Raw genomic sequence first — 21,337 nt, forward strand, 5'->3', positions numbered from 1 at the left:
GCCTTGAGTCTTCAGATTTGAAATTACAATTGGGAAGACCTCAAATGGAACTAAATGTTAAAGATGACCATATTAGTAAATTCTACTGCCTTTCCTGATACTAGGAGCGTAGTGGTTGGGCACCATACTCACAGTTTTCCTCATTTCATCCTCTCAACAAACCTATGAGGTTGGTCCTTTTTAATCTCTATTTTGTGGATGAGGAACCTGACTCAAAAGAAGTTTACTCCCAGGTTGGACTACTAAGTGCTGGAGCTGGGGCCTGAGCCAGGTTTCTGTTTCAGAGCCAGGGCTCTAACCACCAAACTTCTGCTGCCTCCTTGATGGACTATTTAGATTATGATGAGTTATGAATATTTTAGAAATGTGTTAAAAATTTGTTATTTTCTCTAAGGCTGGAATTAATTGTAAATGAACAAATTTTAATCCCCTGACATTATTGACATTACTTTGAGAATATGGGATTCTTTTCAGTATGACCTTTAATTTTTTGCTACAGATTCTTTTTTGAAAATGTATTTTATTTTTCAAATATCTATCCCAAAAACACTTTGGGAAGAACTTGAGTACCTTCTATGTATGGGTTCTCCTAAAACTGTATACTATTTAAATTTGTGCATCAACCTAAGACATTTTCCTACATAATTAATTTTATTGAAGTTGTTTATTTTTTAACCTTTAATTTGTTTTGAAATATTAAAATTTAAAAAAATTTTTAAAACTTTTTACTACATGAGTATTTTAGTTGTATGAGAGGAGATGAATTGATATTCACAAGTTTCATTTTCATTTTTAAATGTTACTGCTTAGTAATTCAGCATATTGTATTTCTGAACTGATTAGTCTTCTGTAGGAAATTTGAAAGAAAATTAATAGAAATGAGAAAAACATCATTAAATGATAAATCTTTTTTCTTTTTAATTTTTTTGTAGAGGGAGGTGATTAGATTTATTTATTTATTTTCTGAGGAGGTACTGGGAATTGAACCCAGGACCTTGTGCATGCTGAGTGTGCACTCTACCACTTGAACTATATCCTCCCCCCAAATGATAAATCTTTTTTATGTTCAATTATTATTCATACCCATTTCCTCTTTATTGTTACAAATACTAATAAAGCTGGTTTTGATTTTTTAATTTAATTATTTTTTTTTAATGTCATAGTGAAAGGAGGCCTTCATTAACTTCTGAAATCCAAGCGTTATTTTAGAGCATCACTGGGGTTGCGCAAGTTTTTAGAGAAGAATTTTAGGTGTGATCCTAACTGAGTTCTGTTTCTTTTTCCTTTCTTTTGTTATTATTCAGAGCCTGCAACTGGTGAAAGAAAAAATGAATCTACTGCTGTTGCTGAGGCTGTTGCCAGGTAACCATAGCTAGTTGCTATTTAGAGGAGTTTAATATACAAAGCCACTGAGAATGAGGGGAAGATGATTTATCAAGAGAGGGGAAAAAACTTAAAATATAACTTCAGCATAAAAGATTTAGCAAAATGTTGAATCTAACTGTAGACTTCTTATTAATACTTAAATGAAGTTTTTGCTATACTTAGAGCTAAGATATTTAGTGGTGTTACCCTGTCTTCCTTTTGTTCATGTGGGAGTGCTCTTTTTTCCTTTTTCTGTGGGTGAGACTAGATTGTTGTTGCTGTTGGTGAGGAAACAGAGGGTTACTAAGGGATAGCCAAAGACCTTTTTCCTTCTGAGGTCTGCCCCCACCCCCACCCCAGCCACAGCCTCAGGCCATTTTTCTCTTCTGCCTGCCAAATTAACTGCAGTGTTGATCTGTTATTTTTGCTTTGTCATGAATGCTGTAATGCTTTGAGGATGAATATGACCCCATTCTGAGGCTCTGGTGGTAAGCTTTGCCATCTGGTGGCCATGAGAATAGAATTGTTTCATTCGTTTCTGGCATAAGTCACCCAACATCAAGATACTAGCAGCGATTGTTGAAGTACAGGTGAGGATTCTTAAATCAGGCTAGACAGATATTACAAACGTAAGTAAAGGCTAGGTGACAGAGCATGAAGTGTTGACGATGATGGCTAACCCAACCGAACGTGTGCCCCATTTGAGAGGGGGTAGCCCCTGTTCAACTCAGGTGATCGTTACCATGCAAGAATGCAAACTTAGCATTGCCAAATCTTTAAATTTTAAAGTGAAATCTAGATTTTTAAAAATAAAATTTTTGCTTTGTGGGTCAAATCTGTCTATGGACTAAATCTGATCCCCAGTTAGAAATTTCTGACCTTTCTAAATCCTTTGATTTGTGTGAAGCTGCGTCTAGAGATTATATTTAATCTGAAAGATAAACATCTTGGAATCCTTATTCAGTGAAGACTCTTTAGTGATATGTAGTCTTACAAGTTAAGAAAATGGAGTTTATGCTCGATCTCTGGTTTTAACAGAATTGTATACCAGACACAGTGTATTAGTCTGTACACGTGACTGTTAAGAGGAAACAATATACTGCTGAAGCTTCTCAGACCTTTGGGTGGAATATTAAAAAAATTAAAAATAGAGAAAAAACTTAAGGCAGAGGGTTGGATTGGTGGATCACAGAATGAGATTCATTGCTATTGTTATGGAGCAAGTTTTATATATGAGAATCCAGATTTTTAAGAAATCAAAGTAAGCTGTCAGAATAGTTTAAATAGTCATTGTTCCCTCTGCATTTAAATGAAGCAGCAGTACTCTGTTTTTAAGTGTCGTCTGTAACTTGGTGCTGTTCCGATTACTTGCTGCCATCTTATTTCTCTCACGCATTTCATTATTGAAGGTTTCAAGCATATACAAAAGTAAAAAGAGTAGTATAATAAACCACCATGTATTCACTACCAGTGTCAGAAATTTCCAACTAATGGCCACTCTTGATTCATTTATAAATACTTCCAGCACTCTCCTCCCCACTAGATTATTTTTAAGCTAATTTCTAGCATTATATCATTTTAAGTATTTCAGTGCTTCTCTAAAAGATAAGAAATCTATATTTTGGACTCAACCACAGTACTATTATCTTGCTTTTAAAATTGGCATTGATTCCTTAATGTCATCAGATACTCAGTATTCTGATTTTTCTGATTGTTGCATAAATTTTTTGTGTTTACAGTTTGAATCAAGATCCAAACAAGGTCTACACATTGCATTTGATTGATATGTCTCTTAGGTTAAATCTGCTTAAATCTGTAGGGGCTTCTTCCCTCTTTTATTCTTCTAACAATTTATTTCTTGAAGAAACCAAGTGGTTTGTCCTACAGAGTTTCCTATATTCTGGACTTTGCTGATTGCATCTTTATGGTATTTAATATAGTCCTCTATCCACTTTATTTCCCATGAATCTTCCTTGAGAGTTTTTTTATTATGCTATTTGAAATAAGTATGAAGAATTTGCATTGTGGTTAAGGAGGCTTAGAGTTTGGATTTGAGAGAAAGGATTTTATTTTCTCTCTGCCTAAAAGAATAGTTTCCAGAGATACTTTTCCTTTCAAAACTAACACAGTATATTGCTTTAATTTATTTCTTAGTTCCCAGAAGACCATGTCTGTGTTCAGCTGTGTCGGTGATGCCCACCAAGAGGATGAGGCTCGAAGTCCAGACCCTGCTCCTGCACCCATTAGGCGAGCATTATTTTCATGGCACTTTTTGGGCTATATTGATCACAGAATGGTTGGTAGCAAAATCTAGAATATACTGCTCCTGTTTGGTGAACTTAGCTTACTTTTTTGTCTCAGGAACTGTGACATATTCTAGATGAATTTATAAATGAGATATCATGAGAAATTTTATTAAATATTGTATAGATACAAATTTTTATCTTTATTTGCCAGTTTGACCAATTTGAAATGATTGAGTCTTCATAAATTTATGAAAATATATCATTCTGTGTTTCTGAGATTATTCCATTTTTTAGTTTTGGAAATGTTTACTTTTAACAGACTTTTTATTTCCCTTTAGTTTCCCATATGGCAAAACTGAGATGCTCAACATCCCAAATCTGAAGTTTGTCAGACTTGATGGAATTAAAATTTTCCCATAATCTCTTTACTCCATCATCTCTTAGAACATCTCTGAAGCAGTAAAAACATTTTTGAGTTACAAAGTATTTCTTCTCTATTTAAAGAGTATCTTGTTTGAATATATGATTCTTTCTTCTTGTTTTTTTACTTTTTTTTTTTCTTTTTAAAATAGAGATAGTGGGAATTGAACCCAGACCTGCTGCATGCTGAGCGTGCACTCTACCACTGAGCTATAATCCTCCCACCTGGAATATATGATTCTTATATTTAGTATAGAGAAATAAGTAATGGCAGTGGAATAAGCTTATATTTTCACTATGAAGTAGAATCTTTTATATCTAGAATTTGGGGATTTTGTAATTAGAGAATGTTAATAATGTTTTGTCAGCAGGTATATTCCTGCTGTTATTTGCAACATAATTTCTATGTTCCTTATTGATAGAAATATTTACAAGGAACATGTCAGTGCTTTTACTGGGCATTCAAATTATTAAATGTGAGCTTATTGTAATTCTTGGGAATCATATAGCCCACATCATATCCTCTGTTGAATCAAGAGGGTTATTAGGTGAAATGCCGCTTTGTGTGATGCCAGAGGTGGTATGTATGGTCATGGCCCAGCAATGATGAGATTTATCAGTTGCATTGTATTGCCCTCCTGTTTCATTCAACTATTTTAAAACAGAGGAGCCAAGATGCTGGGGAATTTTGTTTAACCTTGGTAGAACAAGGGCCTGAGAATCCAGCTGGATTTGATTCTAGTTCCTCTGTAGACAGACCTACACTCAGAACAGAATGATTGGAAGTTTGTTAAATATGTAGGTTTCTTCTTTCATATTTCACTTTGAATTAATTTTACCCAGGCTTTCTGTGCTAAAATTTGTTTTCTTTGCATCAGTTTCTAAATCTGAACTATAGCATCCAGAGTAGAATTGGGTAGCTAGAACTAATGAAGAAAGAGGAATGTGGTCCTTCTTATAGTTAGTGGATTTCTTTTGTCTTCTAAAGTCCTTTTCGGGTACTAAAGATTCCTTTATGGTTTTTTGGGACATTAATATACCACATCTTTACTTCTTATAAGATATTTCTTATAAGGAAGTGACTGTGATTTGAACATCATTCATTTGACTGATGCTAACATGAGAAAGATAAATACCAAAATTCTGATATTTGATAGGAAACTGCTGAATATTGCTAATGTTGCAGTGAGATACCTTTCATCCTTAGAGAGGGAGAGAGAGAGAGAAGTTGTTCTGATTAGCAGTTGTGGGGGAAAAGCAACCTAGTATTTGTTGGCTAAGAATTAAAAGTCAAAAATAAAACAAAGCTTTGTTTTGGAAGTGAAATTCTATTCAGAAGTTCTTTCCTAAACAAAGCTTCTGAGGTAAAATGTGTAGGCTTGTTTAAGGGTGTGGAATAATGGTCAATGAATTCTTGAAATGATTAATCAAGTCCTGTTCCTTCTAGCATTTGGTGCACTTTCATTGTTGCCCAGATGTTGATATGTTAGATGTCTTAAAGGTTCAAACATGAGTATTCAGTTCATAGAGAAAATGAGTTGAATTTCCTTAATTACTTTGCCTTATGCAACTGATACTGATGGAGTGTCTGTTGTGTACCTAGCAACTGTGCTAAGTAATTTATACTTATGATCACTTGGAAACTCCATCAGGGGTAGGTGTTACTTACCTGTCTTATTCTCACCTATTCTTCCTCATTCAGTTGAGGTTCCTGACAGACAGGATGCAAGCTATAATAACCAAATGTGTACTAGGCTCTTTTTGGCTAGAACTCTCTTCTATTTTTTTTTTATTGAAGTATAGTCAGTTTACAATGTGTCAGTTTCAGGTGTACAGCACAATTCTTCAGTCATACATGAATATACATATGTTAATTTTCATATTAGAACTCTCTTCTAAATCCTGCTTTGCTCTCCTGTTTTGGTAAGCTGAGCTGCATAAGGTAGTAACTTCAGAAACTTCTCCTTTTCTCTTTCTTCCCCAAGATCCAGAGCAGAGCAAGCCCTAAAGAGCTCTTCATTCTTCCTTTTTTCTATCTTTCCAGATTAGTCCAACTTCTAAGGGTAAGAGCTCCTTCCAAGTTGGAGACTGGTTTCTCTGTCTAGATGACTAGCTCCGTCTTTTCTCTGGCCAGACATTTACAGACCCTTTATCAACCTGAATCTTATCTTCTGAATGTATCTCAGTTTATGCCTTGTAAGAAAATGTCAATCTGAAACATTCCAGATGTCTTCCATCGTCAGTTCAGAATGGATTCTTTTTATCTTTATTCTGGCTATTATATGTTTAATGCAACCTAAAAATGCATTAGTTTGTTGTTTACAGTACAGTGACTCACTGAAGTTACAATTTGCTAAAAAGTTAGAAGTTACGGGCATTTTCTACATGAACACAATTAAACAATTAGTTTATTTAATCTGAGAGTAGATTTTTGCAGTTAATTGATTGAGGAGTATTCTTTTGTTCAGAGTAAATTTATTAAGCACTTATTTTATATTAAGCCCTGTGTCAGGTGTTTTAAAGTATAGAGAGAAATAAGACATGAATGTTAAGTTTCTGTGTAACTTGCCCACTTGGAGTTAATCTGGGCATGTTTATTCTGGTGTAGTGTTAAGGACATGTCAGAAAGCTCCTAGGCACTTCAGGGCTTCATGATATCTGGTTTGTAGGAGACATTCATCAAATGCTTGTGGGATATATGAGTAACTCACTGATAACCAAAGGGAAGACTAATAAAAAGAAATATTTTGAACTGTATTTGAGGAACCAGGTCATTTTGAAAGTTAGTTGTAGATAATGCCAGGATAGCTAGCAAAGCTAGAATCTCACCACTCTTTTCTTTATAGATCAGGTTTCTTTTCCTAAACTTACTAGTCAAGGGGTATACATGAACATTATCTGGAATGCTGGAGTCATTTAAGGAATGTTAGAACCATTCATAAAGTCAAATGAGACATCTTGATCTAATTGATTTTGAAGTAGGTCCCTAAGTTGCCTTCATTGTCTATGACTTCAGTAATGGTTTTATATCTTTTGTTTACTTTATTTTCCTGTGTCAAGTTTCAGAGTTCTTAGCTAATGATGAGAAAAAATTTTATGCCTGTTTATCATCATGATAGAATAGTCCTATGTAGCATTTTTTCATGGGAGTGAAATTATGATGAGAAACCTTATAAGGTAATATGCTTGGTCACCTTATTTTCTCCCTTCCCCACGTTTCTCAACTTGTCAAATTATGGTTCCTCCTTGCCAGCACACACACAGGCACGCACACACACACACACACTCACACACTCACACACACACACTTGCTTACTTGATGTGGTTTCTTTATGTGGTTGATTTTCAGGGGGAACGTGCTCCATTTTCCAAGTACTCAAGATGAAGAAGAGAAGGGAAAATTGGAAGATGACCAAAGGACCAGGCAGAGTCAACAGCCTATGAAGCCCAGTAGTCCTGTCAAAGTCCCTGCTTCTCCTGCCTCCCAGCAGATGGCCACACAGGAGCCAGCCAGTCCTCAAGGGGAAGCAATGGAGACAGATACGCCAGAAGGCCAGAAAGGACAGAATACCAATCAGGAAAAGCCCAGAAAGGCCTTGATTGAAAGGCCCAGCCAAAATAACATAGGAATCCAGACCATGGATCATTCCCTGTGGGTTCCAGAAACTGTCTCAGCAGCAACTCAGACCGTAAAGAATGTGTGTGAACAGGGGACCAATACAGTGGACCAGAACTCTGGAAGACAAGATGCCACAGTTCAGACTGAGAGGGGCAGTGGTGAGAAACCAGGCAGTGCTCCTGGGGATGATACAGAGTCGCTCCAGAGCCAGGTGAGAGGACATATAGGGTACCTCGGGGGTCCTGTTTTCAACTCTCTGGAGTCTCAGAGAATTTCAGTTGTGGTACTTCTACTTAATGATAAGTCCTAACAGTTTTATACAGAGTAGTGGTTGAAAGAGAAAGACAAGTGATCCATGATAGAGATAGGGTAGTGAAAATTATGAGTAGCTATAGTCTTTGAGGGAAGTTGGAGTAGTGCCAGAATTTGTCAGGTAGGTCTTTTATGGAAGAGAAAGCCAGAAATACAGTCTGGGTCCTATAATACTTTTCTACATTTAATCTTTTCCTTCTGCCGTCATTTTTCATCCTCCTTTATAACCATCAGAGCTAACTGCTTCTCCCCCAAGTCTATTTCACCCTGGTTCCCAGGAATGAAGAGAGTAGAAAATGAAGGAGGAAGGAGTAAAGAAGCACGAAGGCTAGTGCATCACAGAACTGAAACAGGGAACAGTAACAGGGAGAGTCCCCCGGTGCCCAGGGGCTGCAGAAGGAGGCTAAGACTAGATGTTATGTGGGAGGGAAAGGAAAAAGATTGGGGCCGATGGAGTGAGACTAGAAGAAAACAGGTTCTTGGGAATAGAGTAAGGCAGCGTAGACACTAGGAGAAATTGCTTAGGTGAGAAGTGGTGGTAGTAATGTACATGTTAGTAAGAGGAGGTTCATAAAATTTTATCAGATGGCAGTGGGTTCCATGGCAGGGAAAATTTGGAAATTAATAATTATGGTGGTAAATTGCCTTCTCAGTTGCTCTGGTGGGTCATCTTCACTTGGGATCTGCCTAGGAAAGCTTCACTAGTGATGTGCCTCTCATTTGAATGGTCTAAGTTGTTTGTTTTATAAAAATAAAATAATATAGTTTCTATTTATTGACCACCTACAGTATATCAGCATTGTGCTCAAGACAACCCATGAGGTTGGTGTTGTTATTCCCATTTCACAGGTAAAGAAAGCAAGCTGAAGAGAGGTTAAGTAACTTACCCAAGATTTTGCCATCAGTAGGTGGCAGAACTGAAATTTGAACTCAGCATATCTGACTTCAGAATCGGTATTCTTTTCATTATGCTACGTTGCTTTTCTATTTTTTAAATAGCTTATGTAGTCTTGTTCTGTTTCCATGCCTCTCTAGGAACTCCAAAAATTCTGTTTATGTCAGCCCATTATAGTTACACAGTCTCTGCGATCTTTTAAGTGTTTGCATTCAGCCACATAATAATTTGGATTTTCTGCCTTTATAAAAAGAGTTAAACTTGATTGTAAAGATAGCAGTCATATGAGTGCCACTAGATTATATTTTCCTTTACTTTCACGTATTCCCCCTCTGTAAAATAGGGAAATGACCCCTGCTCCTGTCTCATCATGATGATAGGAGCCAGTGAGCCAAAGTGGTTAAGGCCCAGGCCTTGGAGTCAGACCTCATCTGGATATCGTGACAATTAAATGAGAGAAGGCATGCGGAGCCCTCAGCCCTGGGCCTGGCACTGGTAAATTGCTCTGTATGCGGTGGCTGCTGCTGTCACCTATCGATTGTTATTGTTTTAAATGCTGCTGCTGCCACCAGCACAGCCACTGCTGTGCTGTGCTCCTGCTGGGGCCGGCAGAGTGAAGCAACACATTTAAGAGCGAGGTGCTCCTGTTAAGAAATGGGAAGTGCTAGAAAAATAAAGATGGTGAATAGGTACAGAGTTTCCGTTGGGAAGGATGAAAAAGTCCAGGAGGTGGATACAGTGATGTTTGTACAACAGTGTGAATGTACATAATGCCACAAACAAGATACTTAAAAATGGTTAAAATAGTAAATTTTATGTTAAGTGTATTTTACCACAATAAAAAAAATACAGACGGCAGGTACAGTAACAGATTGGGATTTGTGTGCCATCTTTTGAAGGGTGGTTGGAAAATGAGGAAGGCTGTATGGAGGTTTTCCGTGTGTCAGTGCTCTTTTAACCCCTGCAGCCTGGGTAGGACTCAAGGCCACAGCGCAGAGAACAGCTCAGGCAGCCTACCTTTTGCCATTCCTTACATTTTCATTTATGTGTCCAGTGGGCCTGGAGCCAGGTTTTCTATGAAGTGAAAGTGTGGTTTTATTTTCTTTCTATTTTCCCTTAATTATGACAAGATCCTCAAGTTACTTATCTTTACAGAAATCTCTTTTCAGAAGACTGGAGAGAGTGAACGTAAACTTTCTTTTGGTTTGTCCCCTTTCCCTTCTCTCCTTTCTCGTTCTATCAGACATGTGTATTTAAGTATTCCTCCTGAAGGGATCATTTGCCTGGCTGTTGTAATGGAAGAATGGAGGGAGGCTTTTGGCTGCATTTCAGGGACGTATAAAGCACTGAAATCTTTTTGACCCCTATGATCTAGGGCCTAATGCACTCTGTTAGAAGTATTTCAAGGAATTAGTTGAATAAGTTTCCATGCATTTGATTTTATTTATAGTTATGCACATAATTTACATATCTTCATTTTGGTAGATGTTTCACCCTTAACTTGAAGTGGGAATTACTCAGATAAATTATTAAAAACTTTAGGCAAATTACTACCACATTGTTAAGGAAAAAACCTGCCTCATCATTATTGCAGTAGTACATAGAACTCTTTTGAAACACTTGGATATATTGACACTGACTTAAAGTAAAACCAGGTCTACTATAGGGGAAATAAAGTGGGAGAAAAAAATATGCATTTTCTGTCAGAATTACAGAGCCAGTGGGGTAGAAGGTGGAGGCGTGGGTGTCGATAAATGTGATACAGGTGTTATGAGAAAACATGTATATAAGACTTGTCATAAAAATGTTTGGGTCTTCTTTAAACTCCATGACTGATTATTCTTTATTGTACAACTAGATACAAAATCCCAATTTGCTGATGTTTTCTCTTTCTGGACATTATCTCAACTCTTTAGTTATCATCTTTATTTGGAGTAGATTAAATACTTCATATTTAATTCTAGGAGAAATCAGTATATCTTGTTCCAGGTATAAATAAACTGTAGTTTTCACTTACTGATACAGGAAAAAACAGACTGCAGTGAGATTAACAGATGTCATTGTGGTTTATATAAAGTTCTAAAGAATGCCTTCCTTGTATGCTGATTGAAAAGTCAGGAACGAATCAGAAGGACTGCAATCTAAAAATGTGCTTTTAAGGGGGCAAAGTTTCTCTTAAATGTACTTGATACAAGTGCTGTATGTTATGATTTTGATTTAGACAGAAATAGATTGTTTTAGGTGATGCTGATACAAACTCTTTCTAGCCTCTGGCTATACAGCTGGTGCATCCCTAGTGTTACTTCTAGGTGCCTACAAACAAAGCGGCTGGAAAATTCCATCACATTAGCTTCATGGAACCTCTGAACAGTGCTCATCATGAAGAGGTTGATTTGTGATTCTGCCAGTTTGCAGTGAGACCCATACTTGTGTTCTGTATTTTCCATCATAGGGAGAGGAAGAATTTGATATTCCTCAGCCCCCACATGGCCACGTCTTGCATCGCCACATGAGAACAATTCGTGAGGTGCGCACACTTGTCACTCGTGTCATCACAGACGTGTATTATGTGGATGGAACAGAAGTAGAAAGAAAAGTAACTGAGGTAATATATACTTTCGGTCTCTGTGGCAGATTTCTTTGAATAGAAAAATGACCCTGGCTCTGTACTTCCACCCCCCTTCCCTATGCAACTAGCTACTAACACTTTGTTTTCCTTCATTCTTTTATTAGAAAGATATAAGAACTGGGTTAGGGCCCTGAATTCTTTGTCTCTGCCAACCAGGGCAGAGACCTTTAATTGCTGATTTAGCCAGTCCCATCATGCTTTCTGTTTCTATAAAGAACAGAGAAATCTCTCTCATGTATAAGAGCTGCATTTTCTTACTGTTTCCCACTGTTTCCTCACATGCTACCATTTTTTACTCACTGTATTCTTTCTTGGTCTCCTCCTGTGTGTGGTTATGGACCTGTTGGTAGGAGATGTACATTTATTTCTTAGTAGGCTTCATTGTGAACTCATTCCCAGTGTCAGCATGTTACTGGTGCTCATTGACTGTTACAGTGGATGATGTTATATGCTGACTTTGTTTAGATCTAATACTGGCTGAAGTTAGAGAGATTTTCTAGAATTAAAGATCTGGCAGTTCTTGCTCTGTACATATGTTAGTATCTGGGAGCCATTTTATGGTTCACTTGATGTGCAGCAAACCCGGAACTTGTGGCTGCTATAGTGGTGTGTGGAAAGGTGTGTTAGAAAGAGGGAACAGAGCCTGCTAGCCTACTTGGAGGATCTAGTACTCAAGGATGTGGCAGGTAACGTTGAGGGGGGTGGGGAGAAAGACACTGCAGGTCGAATGAAAAGGTATGTAAATACGTAGGCAGCATGGCTTGCTTACTGAATATTTAGCATATGGTGAGAACAGTGGGGTATCAAATAGTGAGAGGATGCTGTTTAGGTTAGTAAGGGCCCAGAACATAAGGGCTTGGTATATCACAGAAGAGAGTTTAGATTTTTATCTTTTGTGTGATAGAGAGAGAGCCTTTAAAGAATTTTGGGGAAAGGGATGACACACTCAGATTTGCATGTTGGAAAGGTCCGGTTAGCAGCAGTGTAGCAACTGATTGGAGTGGGAGAGATTGAAGGCATGGCTCAGACAAGAGGTAATGAGTGTCAAGTTAGGACCGTGGCAGTAAGGACTGAGAGGAGAGAAGTAGATGTAAGAAATACATAGAAGGTGAAATTGATAGGCTGTGGTGAATGCCTTAGAGTAGGGATTGTGGGAGAGGGAGGTAGCTAATGTGATGCCTGGGCTTTTTGCCTCGGCAGCTGGATAGATGGTGGCACTGGTTACTGAGACAGAGAATACAAATAGGACACTGGTTTGAGAGAGAAGATCCTTCATTCAGTAAATATTTACTGAGGGCCTCTTTTGTGGCAGGCACTGTGCTATTACGGGAATATAGCCAGGAAAGAAGATGGTTACTATCTCTGTCTTAATGTGGCCTCTTTTTGTCTAGTAGGAGGGACACACAGGGGAAAAATAAGCAAACACATTAGAAAGATTATAGCAGGCCCACTTGGAGCCTGGGTCTAGGTCATTATAAGAACAAGGCCTCTACTTCTGAACAGTGGCAAAGGCAGGTGTACGTGGGTACTGCTCTTTGGGCCTTCTCTCCGACTGAGACAGCCTGGAATCCCAGCCCTCTAGGCAGGTCTTGCCTCTGTATGTTTGCCATGTCCAGAAGGGACTGACTTAAGTTCTGGGCTCACAAAACCTGCTCTAGTCAAGTGACCTTGGCAGATTATGCTGACTCGGATCCAGCTAGCACAGGCACGTTGGGTGATAGGAGATGGTGACTGGAGAATGGTGTGTTTGTGATCGAGATTTTTGGAGGTGGTACAGTTTCTGGTAATGACCCTGATAGTAGATGGCTGAGGTAGAGGAAAAGGTTAATGGTGGTAATTAGATCAGGAAAGAGGATTGCTGGATGGGTCATCTAATGGATGTTAGCCTCAGAAAATGGTGATAGAAGTAGGGATCGGGGAGGGGAAGGAGGCTGTGAACCAGGAGTATAATGTGTTCATGCGTGAGCATGAGTGATTGGGAGGGTGTTGGTGAGTGACAGTGAGGGGAGGAGGGAGTTTAACAGAATGGAAGTAGTGGTTTGGTAGGAGCAAGAGGTGGGGAGATAGAAATGGTCTGTTAGTGGCTGTGGGGAGCAAGGAAGCGTCTCATCTCCAAACTCATGAATTGAGGTTTGCTTGAGAAAAACCAGACACTGCTACAGAGAGCTGCAGGGATGTGAGAAGCACTGGGGATGTCCAGGATTCATTCAGCGAAGGCAAGGAAATGGAGAGATGACAGATTGAGTTTTGGATGGGTTAAATTACAGGTGTCCCTGGTACATCCAGGGGGAAGAGTTTAGTAGGCATTTGTGTCCGGAAGTTGGGAGCTGAGTCAGCATTGTATTGTGTAGACTGGCAGGGATAAGTCCGGTAGGTCTGGCCAGGAAAAGCATGGAAGAGAGGAAAGGAATGAGAACAGAGCCCGGGAAATAGTAACTTAAAAGGAATAGGCAGGAACCAGAAAAAAGTGCAAATAGAAGTAGCTAAAGAGGTAGAATGAAAGGAAAAGAAAGTAACTTTATAAATTCTAGAGGAGGAGAAATTTTCAAGAAGGACGTGGTCAGAAATAATCATTTAATCATCTTACAGCATTATTTAAATGTCTGTGTGCATTGCATGCTGTCTCACAGAGAGACTGTAAACTCTCCGAAGGAAGAGTCTATCGTATGCTTCACCGTATTTTCTCTGACAATTAGCACGATAATTGTGAACAGTCTAGGGGAGGAGGGCAGATGTGCAGCACTGTAGTTTCTCAATCCTGTGCCCATAGAGGACACTGCTGATTGGTCCTGGAACCTTTCCTCACTAAACCTAGGAAATAGCCTCAGAGGCTGCTTAAAACTGGCTCCAGGCAACCATTACCAATCCATCAGAGTAGGCATGTGAGTGAGATAAAGGCAGTTGGACATTCCTGTCCTCTGTAGATGCAGGAAATTTGTGTATTTTGATTATTACCTTTTTGGTCTTCATTTTTCTAAACAGTAAGAGCATTATATAGCTCTTTTTGCTGATAATTTTCTATTTCCTTGAGCACATATTGAAAAGTAATATAAAGTATGTAATTTCAGAAAGCATGTAAGGCTACCCACTGCATAATCCTGTACCCAGAAGGGCTTCTAACCACTCATTTTCCTCCTCTAAGCTACCTACTTCCTTACCAGTCTTCTCTTAGATAGGGAATGACCTCTGTTCTCTGGGTTGGCATCTTTGCTGGGTTTTCTGCAGCCAAAGGTTATGAACTTGTCCAGTAAAAAGATAATTTAACTCCCAGTCTGGTACTACCTTTATTTCATTTTTTGTTGAGATATGTATTCCCAGTAGAATGCACAGGTCTTAAGGGTTCAGTGGCTTTTGACGGTTAATGTAACTACTACTCAAAACAAAATATTGAACATTTCCCTTATTCCAGAAAGTTCCCTTCTAATTCCCACCTTTTGGAAGTGAAATTTTTTGCCATCTCTAGGACTTTCCAGCGTCACGTTACGTTACTGTGGCTGTTTAAAGCTCTCACATCCATTTCTTCCTTGCAGGAGACTGAAGAGCCGATTGTCGAGTGTCAGGAGTGTGAAACTGAGGTTTCCCCTTCACAGACTGGGGGCTCTTCAGGTGACCTGGGGGATATCAGCTCCTTCTCCTCCAAGGCATCCAGCTTACACCGCACGTCGAGTGGGACGAGCCTCTCAGCCATGCACAGCAGTGGCAGCTCGGGGAGAGGAGCCGGACCACTCAAAGGGAAAACCAGTGGGACAGAACCCGCAGATTTTGCCTTGCCCAGCTCCCGAGGAGGCCCAGGAAAACTGAGGTGCAGACAGGGTCTCCGGAGAGAGAGCCACAGCAGGGGCAGGGTTGCTGACATTTTAATATCACAGGAAAAGGGGAGTAACGGGAAGTTCCCTGTCCTCCATCTAGGAAATCAGCTCCTCTTCCTCCCCGTTTGTTCCTCTCCTATTCTGGGTTTGCATGGGAGGGAGGGTGGAGCCCTGTGGGAGGCAGACTCTGAGAAAATGTAGAAAACAGGTGAGGGGACTTCGGGAATGCTGGCACACGCTCCTGCCTCCCCTACCCACCATTTGCTGCAGCCTACGAGTGTTTTGGTTGGGAGTACAGATGGTTTGGGGTAGTGGCCCCAACTTGACACATTCCCTAGCTTTTTGTTTTCCTCTACAGGTATCCAGAGCCTGAAGTACAAGAGAAGGCAGGGCAGAAATGGATGTGCTATTTTTGAGGGCAGCAGTAGGAGGCTTGTCAGGAGGGGATAGACTTGCATATAGGAGGATGTCCTTTACTTGTTATCCTGCACTCCCGCTCCTCAGCTAGTACTTTGGTGGTGGGTGTGTGGACCAGCTTCCTGCTGCCCTGGAGGCTCAGCACGTGTTGGCCTGGCATGTAGTCTGAGGACCAAGGGGAGACTGTGAAGAGAGGGTCCAGTAGCAGGTGCTGTCAGACTAACCTGTCTTCATTCTCTAGTCCTAGAAAAGGGGTCAGTCAGACAGGGACGCCAGTGTGTGAGGAGGATGGTGATGCAGGCCTTGGCATCAGACAGGGAGGGAAGGCTCCAGTCACACCTCGTGGGCGCGGGCGAAGGGGCCGCCCGCCTTCTCGGACCACTGGAACCAGGTACCCGGGTAGTGTGAGATACACTTAGTCTGTGACTTTTCAGAAAAAAAAGGGAGTAGAGAGAAGAGAGGGGAGTAGAGAGTGTGTGGGGTGTCAGGAGGGAGAAGAGGGGCCCTCACTGACTGGGGAGTGGGCAGGGATCAGAGTGAGGCTGCTAAGACACGAGGCTTATGCCTGTGATGGGGTTAGCGAAGAATGGGCTGGAGACCCACGGATGAGGAGTGGGGAAGCCGGTAGATCAGCCCTCTCTGCTTATTCTCGCTGCCTTCTCCTGTCTCTTCTCTCTCATTAGGGAAACAGCTGTGCCTGGCCCTTTGGGCATAGAGGACATTTCACCCAGCATGTCGCCAGACGATAAAGCCTTCACCCGTATTGTGCCCCGAGTGCCAGACTCTACCAGACGAGCAGACGTGGGTGCTGGTGCTTTGCGTCGAAGCGACTCTCCAGAGATTCCTTTCCAGGCTGCTACCGGCCCTTCTGATGGCTTAGATGCTTCCTCGCCAGGAAACAGCTTTGTCGGGCTCCGTGTTGTAGCCAAGTGGTCATCCAACGGCTATTTTTACTCTGGAAAAATCACACGAGATGTCGGAGCTGGGAAGTATAAATTGCTCTTTGATGATGGGTATGAATGTGATGTGCTGGGCAAAGACATTCTGCTGTGTGACCCCATCCCGCTGGATACGGAAGTGACTGCCCTCTCGGAGGACGAGTATTTCAGTGCAGGTAATAAAAGAAGCACGTCTGTTTTGTTACTCTGTATGGACTCTGTAAAAATACCGAATCACTGTGTTGTACACCTGAGACTTGCTGTGCCCCGGGGCAGCCATCTTAAACACTTGCCAGTCAAAAATACCAGCAGCCTTCACTCCAGCCTGGTTACCTTCCTGGGGTCTCTAAAGTCTGAAATTTCATCCCTAAACACTGGTTCCCCTCACCCCTAGCTTTTTTTGTTGTTGTTCTTTGTTGCTAATTTATTTTTGGATAAAATTCTTATTTTGGAATAATTGTACACATACAGAAAATTTGCAAAGTACTAATAGCACAGAGAGTTCCTTTATGCCCATCACCCAGCTTTCCAGCTTTCCCTGTTGTTAACATTTTAGCATGGTACATTTGTCAAAACTAAAAAAAACTGCCTTGGCTCATTACTGTTAACTTAATTCCTGACTTTTTTGGATTTCACCAGCTTTTCCCATTTCCTTTTTCTGTCCTAGGGTCCAAGCCAGGATTACATTATTGCATTTAATCCTCATTTGTCCTTTGATCTCTGATCTGTGACAGTTTCTGAATCTTTTCTTTCTTTTCATGATCTTGACAGTTTTGAGGAGTACTGGTCAGGTGTTTTGTAGAATGTTCCTCAGTTTGGGTTTGTCTCATGTTTTCTCCTGATCAGGTTGGCATTAGGGGTTTTTGAAAAGAATGCTGCAGAAGTGACATGCCCTTCTCATCACATTATATGGGGGAGGGGAATGTGCGACACCCGGAAGGCATCACTTATGTTAACCTTTATCACTTGGTGAAGGTGGTGATTGCCAAGTCTCTCCATTTTGAAGTTAGTGTTTTTCCCTTTTCTATTCTCTGTTCTCTCACCACTAACTTGTAAACTACCTCCCTCTCTTGATGGGAACCTTAACTAGATGAGTATGGCAGATATACTGAGATATTTTTGCTTAGAAAGAAATTGTTAGTGCTGTGTTTGTATGTCTGCATACCCAGCATTTACTCTCTGGTTTGGAAAATGGTGCCTTTTTTTTTAAATTAGCCAGCTCCCTGCATTGGTGACGGTGAGGGATTTGGGTTTATTATGACGGTTTCTTGTGCCAGTTCTTTGAATATATTGCCTCTTTTCTGTGAATTAATTTGGAGATACATGTCTGCATTGAGTTTGTCATTTAAAAACATCCTTTATCTGCGGGATTTTTTGGAACAACACTTAGCCTGTGCGGCACCAGACTCCATGTAGATTGAGATCTTTTATGACCTGTGACTTACGTGGTTTGTATCAAATGTATTCTTCCTTTCCCAGTGTGAAGCCTCTCTTGGAGGTCCATTATTAGGCTCTCTTAAGACAGAGAGACAGTTCTCTATGAGGAGGGAAGTACAGCATAAGTAAGGGAAGGGGATTCTGCATCCCATGTAGCGAGGCTTCTGCTAATGTCAGCCCCAGAATGCTGCTATTCTGGTAGTTCCTCACTGCTGTGGAGTGTACTGTTGGCTTGGGCTTCTTTGTGCTCTTGAGGGGGTCTTTTTGCTTTAGTGTGGTGATGGAGGTTTAAGCCAGGAGATGAATAAGCAAGGGCAAAGAGAGTGATTCTGTGGCATAGATAAGGAGAGAACCAAGGCCTGCTTTCTCCTCTTTTATTTCCTTGGTGTGTGCTCTGGGTTCCTTCACTCAAGCACAGGCCAATGGGAGAGAACAAAAGGACCCTTCTGTTCATGGGAATGAAAACGTATTCATATTGATGCCCAGTTTTTGTATTATATATGTGTTATATTTATATATATAAATATAAATATATATACATATATACATACATACATACATATCTGCTTTTCACAGGATTGGAAATGGGTTTTGCCCAAAATCAGCTTGGTGGTAGCAGAATTAGGCTGAGGCTCAGGTCTCCTCAGTTCTAGCCCAGTTTCCTTTTATGCCCCACATTGTGTTCCTTCTAACCTAAAGGCCTTGTCTCAGGATTCTGAATCAGGACAAGAGCAGGAAAGTAGGTAATAGGGAGGGAAGATTAGGCAGGAGAGGCAGGATTTATTTTTTTCCTTTCTTTGCTTTGTGTCTATTTTGGTTTTGCTAAACTGACACATGCTGTCTCTCTTAGAATGATGTCATCTTTCATCCACAGCTTAACTCAGGAATTACCTCCCAGCCACCAACAAAACCAAGAAGCAAAGGTGTAGTTAAGTTATAACGGGACCATTAAGAAACCACATGTCACTTCACTTCGAAAACAATTTGAACTGCTAACAACCCGTAAAGGCTGCTTTAGGAAGCTTTTATTTTATGACTAAAGGTTCCTTCTGCCGAGAAACCGCATGTTCCAGTCCGAGCAGTGCCGGCATACACCCTGAGTGCCGGTGGAGTCTGGGATTGAGGCTAGGATTCCGGACCTCCTCGGGTGCCTTGACTTGGCCTTGCTCTGCAGAGCCTTTGTGAGTGGGTGCTGAGCAGCCAGACAGCAGCAAGCTGCTTTTCTGTTTTTTTCCACCAGGAGTGGTGAAAGGGCACCGGAAGGAGTCTGGAGAGCTGTACTACAGCATTGAAAAGGAAGGCCAAAGGAAGTGGTATAAACGAATGGCTGTCATCTTGTCCTTGGAGCAAGGAAACAGACTGAGAGAGCAGTATGGCCTTGGCCCATATGAGGCAGTGACGCCCCTCACCAAGGCAGCGGATATCAGCTTAGGTAAGACCTCCTGACCAGTTGCCTCGGGGGCCTTGGCCTGCTTGTCAGGGGAGGAGTGGTTTCTAGAGCAATCAGTGATGCTTCCTTAAATCTTACCGTTCCTGTGTGGTTTATGAGATGGTAATGAGCTCTCATTTTTTGGAGCCACTGAGTATCTCTGTTTTCTTCCCAGGAACAAATAGTATAAGTCCTCAGATTTTTCTGGCTCCCCCAGTTCTATAAGGGACCAGACACATTTTAGTCACAGCAGAGGCTGAGACAGAAAATATGGTGGCCTTAAAAGAGGCTTCCTTCCCCCATGGGAGGTGGAGGAAAGGGTTCATGGATTCTGACAGGGCTGTGCCCAGCATTTTGGAGTTCAGGGCCTCAGAACCTAGGATTTGACCTGCCTTTGGCTTACCCTATTGTAGACAATTTGGTGGAAGGGAAACGGAAACGGCGAAGTAACATCAGCTCCCCAGCCACCCCAACTGCCTCCAGCAGCAGCAGTACAACCCCCACCCGAAAGGTCACAGAAAGCCCTCGTGCCTCCACGGGAGTGCCTTCAGGCAAAAGAAAACTTATCACTTCTGAGGAGGAACGGTCCCCTGCCAAGCGAGGCCGGAAATCTGCCACTGTGAAACCTGGTGAGTGCTCCCTTTGGCCTCGTTCTCCCTCATGCCACGGCAGAATGCAGGCCAGCTGCTGGAGAGATGGCCCTTCTGTCCAGGCTACAAAGTTGGGGTCCCGCACAAGCCCACAGGGTACGCAGACAGCGTAGGGATGCCCTTTCCTCTGTGCCAGCAGAGGCCAGTGGGGTAGGTAGGAAGCCAGGTCCTGATTGGAAATACTCATTGACTCCTGTGTAGCTTCTAGGAGGGAGAGGAAAAGGAATGAATTTTAGGCATATTCAAAATAGGTAAAAATTTTCTTAGACCTCTTCCTTTGCCTGACACTGCCACCTTCCTCTGAAGCTCTTTTCCCCTCTCCCTTGTGCTCAGGGCCCTCTGGCTTTCTTAAAAGTCCCACTGAAAGCTGGTGCCTCAGTCTGCATGTCCCCTCTTCCTGCTAACCGCCAGACAACCCCGTTCCAGTCCCTCAAGCTTCCTATAAACAGTCCATCTGTTGTTCACTGAGTCTGTACCGTGACCCAGCCCCAGCCACTGTGAATTCTGGAGACAGAGGTAGTCTGCAGTGTCTGCCCGAGGGCACGTTCTTTGTGTGGCAGACTGAGGAGGTCGTTGGTTGTTAGGTCACCCTGGCTCCAGAGCTCCTTTTGTTCCCTGTGTGAGTTGTGCCATCTCCACGTCTGTCTAACGCCTCTGCTGTCTTTCCGCGTAAGTGACGCGTGAAACTAAGTGCTGCATACGTGCTGCCTTGTACCGTCCCTAGGAGCTGTAGGTCTAGAATTCATCTTCTAGTTGAAGAATCTGAGCCATAGAAAAGTTGGCTCACTTTCCCAAGGTGACACTGGAGTCCAGAATTCAGACTCAGGCAGTCTGACTTTGAAGTCCAGGCTTACATGTGCTACATCAGACTGTTCTCTTGCTGCTGGTTTTATTTTAGGGAGGCATGACCTGTCTGTCATCTTAGCCTCCTAATGAACCTACGATTCAGCTTCTCCAAGTCAGGTATTTTGTTTTCTTCTCGAGGATTTATTGGGGCACGCCTAGCATGGTGTTCTGGGGATCCTGGACTGGCTGGTTCACTTACCTACCCCCAGGTGTTGGAAACCGGGACAGTTGATATGGCTCCATCAACATGTAAAAACACTCTCTTAACTAAGTTTTCTATGCACCGTTCTGGTGAGAGTCAGGGATAGGGTGGGAGTATCTGCTG

The 21,337-nt window shown here is 41.5% G+C and overlaps 1 protein-coding gene across 5 annotated transcripts in view; it reads left to right on the forward strand.

Moving 5' to 3' along the window:
• Nucleotides 1-21,337, forward strand: part of TP53BP1 (tumor protein p53 binding protein 1) — a 62,452-nt gene that overhangs the window by 34,898 nt on the left and 6,217 nt on the right. For all 5 annotated transcript variants that reach the window (XR_012073345.1, XM_072962580.1, XM_031672853.2 and 2 more), the window contains 9 exons: nucleotides 1,305-1,362; nucleotides 3,520-3,612; nucleotides 7,381-7,861; nucleotides 11,310-11,462; nucleotides 15,017-15,288; nucleotides 15,954-16,103; nucleotides 16,396-16,826; nucleotides 19,328-19,519; nucleotides 19,930-20,145. Coding sequence is in view for 4 of the 5 variants with exons in the window: in XM_072962580.1 (XP_072818681.1) it covers nucleotides 1,305-1,362; nucleotides 3,520-3,612; nucleotides 7,381-7,861; nucleotides 11,310-11,462; nucleotides 15,017-15,288; nucleotides 15,954-16,103; nucleotides 16,396-16,826; nucleotides 19,328-19,519; nucleotides 19,930-20,145 (2,046 nt within the window). In the remaining variant the exon portion in view is untranslated. The remainder of the gene's footprint in view (nucleotides 1-1,304; nucleotides 1,363-3,519; nucleotides 3,613-7,380; nucleotides 7,862-11,309; nucleotides 11,463-15,016; nucleotides 15,289-15,953; nucleotides 16,104-16,395; nucleotides 16,827-19,327; nucleotides 19,520-19,929; nucleotides 20,146-21,337) is intronic.

Source organism: Vicugna pacos, chromosome 6 (genome assembly GCF_048564905.1).
Source record: "Vicugna pacos chromosome 6, VicPac4, whole genome shotgun sequence".
In the NCBI taxonomy this organism is placed as follows: domain Eukaryota; kingdom Metazoa; phylum Chordata; class Mammalia; order Artiodactyla; family Camelidae; genus Vicugna; species Vicugna pacos.